Source organism: Littorina saxatilis, unplaced genomic scaffold (genome assembly GCF_037325665.1).
Source record: "Littorina saxatilis isolate snail1 unplaced genomic scaffold, US_GU_Lsax_2.0 scaffold_1421, whole genome shotgun sequence".
NCBI lineage: Eukaryota > Metazoa > Mollusca > Gastropoda > Littorinimorpha > Littorinidae > Littorina > Littorina saxatilis.
Genome location: NW_027126884.1, coordinates 22,501 through 25,000, shown reverse-complemented (window position 1 = coordinate 25,000; position 2,500 = coordinate 22,501). Strand labels below are relative to the sequence as shown.

The following is a 2,500-nucleotide window of genomic DNA, read 5'->3' as shown; positions in this document are numbered from 1 at the left end:
GCAGAAATACCTACAACTGAGTTCGGTATTTTTCGTATGCGCGTGACCTTATTATTGTTTGCAATACAATCACAACAGTTATGCATGCGTACTTAATGATGTAATTCTTTGAAATGCCAACCACGTCTTGGACTTTACTTGGAAGTGTACAACTATGAGATGAGTTGTCTGCGGTCGGTGTATGTGAGAAAGATAGGCAAAGTGATTGATGTAAGTCTATTTCTTTTCTTATTCAGAAACTTCGTCGCAACCAAGTTCTGGGTCTACTAAAGGTAATAACACGTTTTTGCACCGGATCCATTTTTTCTGGTTTAAAACAGCAAGAGAGAGAGAGAGAGAGAGAGAGAGAGAGAGAGAGAGAGAGAGAGAAAGAGAGAGAGAGAGAGAGAAAGAGAGAGAGAGAGAAAGAGAGAGAAAGAGAGAGAGAGACAGACAGACAGACAGCCAGACAGCCAGCCAGACAGCCAGACGTACAGACAGACAGACAGATAGACAGACAGACAGACAGAAACACAGACAGACAGGCAGATAGACAGGCAGACATAGACAGACAAAGACAAAGACAGAGACACACAGACAGACAGACAGACAGACACAGATTACGGTCGGACGCACACATGTGTGCAATTTGTAATTTGTAGGAACACTAGCTAATACAGGTTAGAATACAACAATATGATTATAATATATACTCTCCTCACACACACGTCTAAGCTCACTGGCTTACATTTACCAACATAACCATGTTCTTTATTCATTGTCTCCAGAAGTAACACACTGTATGTACAGGCTTGCTCAATGTTTTCTTTAGGTCCAACGACTGGCACTGATATGAATTCACCTCAAGATACAAATCCCACGGACGCTCCAGTGGAAGCTATTGTTGGCGGTGCAGTGGCAGCTTTTGTCGTCGTCATCGTCATCGTTGTCGTGGTCATTATTGTCAGAAGAAAAAGGAGAAGGGAACATTCCGGGAAAGATGCCTCCCATGAACACCAAGGTAATTGTCATGCAAAGACACTCTGTGTTACTTCCATTATGTTTGCTTTGGTGTCTCTCGACGTGTAAATACCGTTTGTTTGATTTTAAACATGTATTTGTTTGTTTGTTTGTGCCTTTATGTCTTGGTTTCGTTTGCATGCGATTGTGTGTTAACAATTGCGTACTGATTCGCTTTTGATCGATTAATGTTGATACCGTGGTATCTGCGATGAAAGGATATCCTTGCAACCAACCAAAAGTGTCCATACATTGCAGGTCATCACAGGTATATTTTGGTAGAGAAAATAGAAAAAAGGGACACATGTGTCCTTTCAAGTGAGGTGTCCTCTCATCGGAGGGTCCACACATTACAGGTACCTCTGTAATGTGTTCATATTCACTGGATGTATTTCTCTTTTTCTTACACGTTGAAGTGCACTACAATCCAGAAAATGGGACTGGAGTGGCCCTGGAACCTTCTCAGAATGCTGATGATGACACTTCTGCTGGCCCTCCGGAGTTTGGCATCTACGCATTTCCAGGAGGCGACGAGCCAGCGACCATTCCCGACAACACACCTGCCGCAGAAGAGGACGATGTTGGTATGTACGCCGCTCCAAAACAAGATGTCTACGCGGCTGTGGATAAGTCCAAACCAAAGAAGAACAAGCCCGCTGCTTCGGACCATCTTGACACATCTCAAGCAACCACTGTGACAGACGAATATGCTGTCGTGAATAAGGCTTCAAAAAAGAAGGAGGCGAGCAATTCCAGTGGACTGTCCGAAGTGCACATTCCTGAAAACAATGATGTCACTGCTGCTCCTGTCCCCTATATATATGCTCAGGTGGACAAGACTGCCAAGCCAGCCAAGACTGCTGTCTCGGTTCCCAGGACACCGGACGAGGACGGAGCAACTTACGCGTAGGTGCACAAACCCAAGTAGAAGTAAAAGAGGTAAAATAATTGTGTCCTTGTCATATGCATGATTGTGATCATAGGGCATGCGTAAATGCGGTATGCGTTTGAGTGTACGCATGTGTGTGTGTGTGTGTGGGGGGGGTGATGCTTGTGATAGGATAGGATAGGATAGGATAGGATTTTATATAGTCCATGATGGTAACCTCACAGAAATTCGGGCTGCTTTCTCCCTGGGGAAAGCGAGCTGCCATACAGTATACGGCGCTACCCATTTTTTTTTTCCTGCATGCGTGTATTCATATGTTCAAGCCCTGACACTTAATGCCGTGTGAGATGGGATTTTTTTTACACTTTATTCCAAGTCACACGGGTATTTGGTGGACATTTTTATCTATGCCTATACAATTTTGCCAGGAAAGACCCTTTTGTCAATCGTGGGATCTTTAACGTGCACACCCCAATGTAGTGTACACGAAGGGACCTCGGTTTTTCGTCTCATCCGAAAGACTAGCACTTGAACCCACCACCTAGGTTAGGAAAGGGGGGAGAAAATTGCGGCCTGACCCAGGCCTGAACACGCAACCTCTCGCTTCCGAGC

At 44.7% G+C, this 2,500-nt stretch overlaps 1 protein-coding gene and 1 long non-coding RNA gene across 3 annotated transcripts in view; both read left to right on the top strand.

Annotated features, from left to right (window-relative positions):
* LOC138955388 (uncharacterized) overlaps positions 1 to 274 on the top strand; it is a 4,788-nt gene extending 4,514 nt beyond the window's left edge. Inside the window, exon 3 of the long non-coding RNA XR_011452219.1 lies at positions 237 to 274. This is a non-coding gene — a long non-coding RNA (uncharacterized lncRNA). The remainder of the gene's footprint in view (positions 1 to 236) is intronic.
* Positions 275 to 784: 510 nt separating this feature from the next.
* The window catches only part of LOC138955387 (uncharacterized), a 2,260-nt gene continuing 544 nt past the window's right edge, over positions 785 to 2,500 (top strand). The window contains exons 1-2 of one of the 2 annotated variants that reach the window (XM_070327000.1): positions 785 to 1,000; positions 1,431 to 1,938. In XM_070327000.1, the coding sequence (XP_070183101.1) occupies positions 799 to 1,000; positions 1,431 to 1,909 (681 nt within the window). In that variant the 5' untranslated portion in view covers positions 785 to 798 and the 3' untranslated portion in view covers positions 1,910 to 1,938. Of the gene's footprint in view, positions 1,001 to 1,415; positions 1,939 to 2,500 lie in introns of both variants that reach the window. The other variant, XM_070326999.1, reaches the window with a different exon arrangement.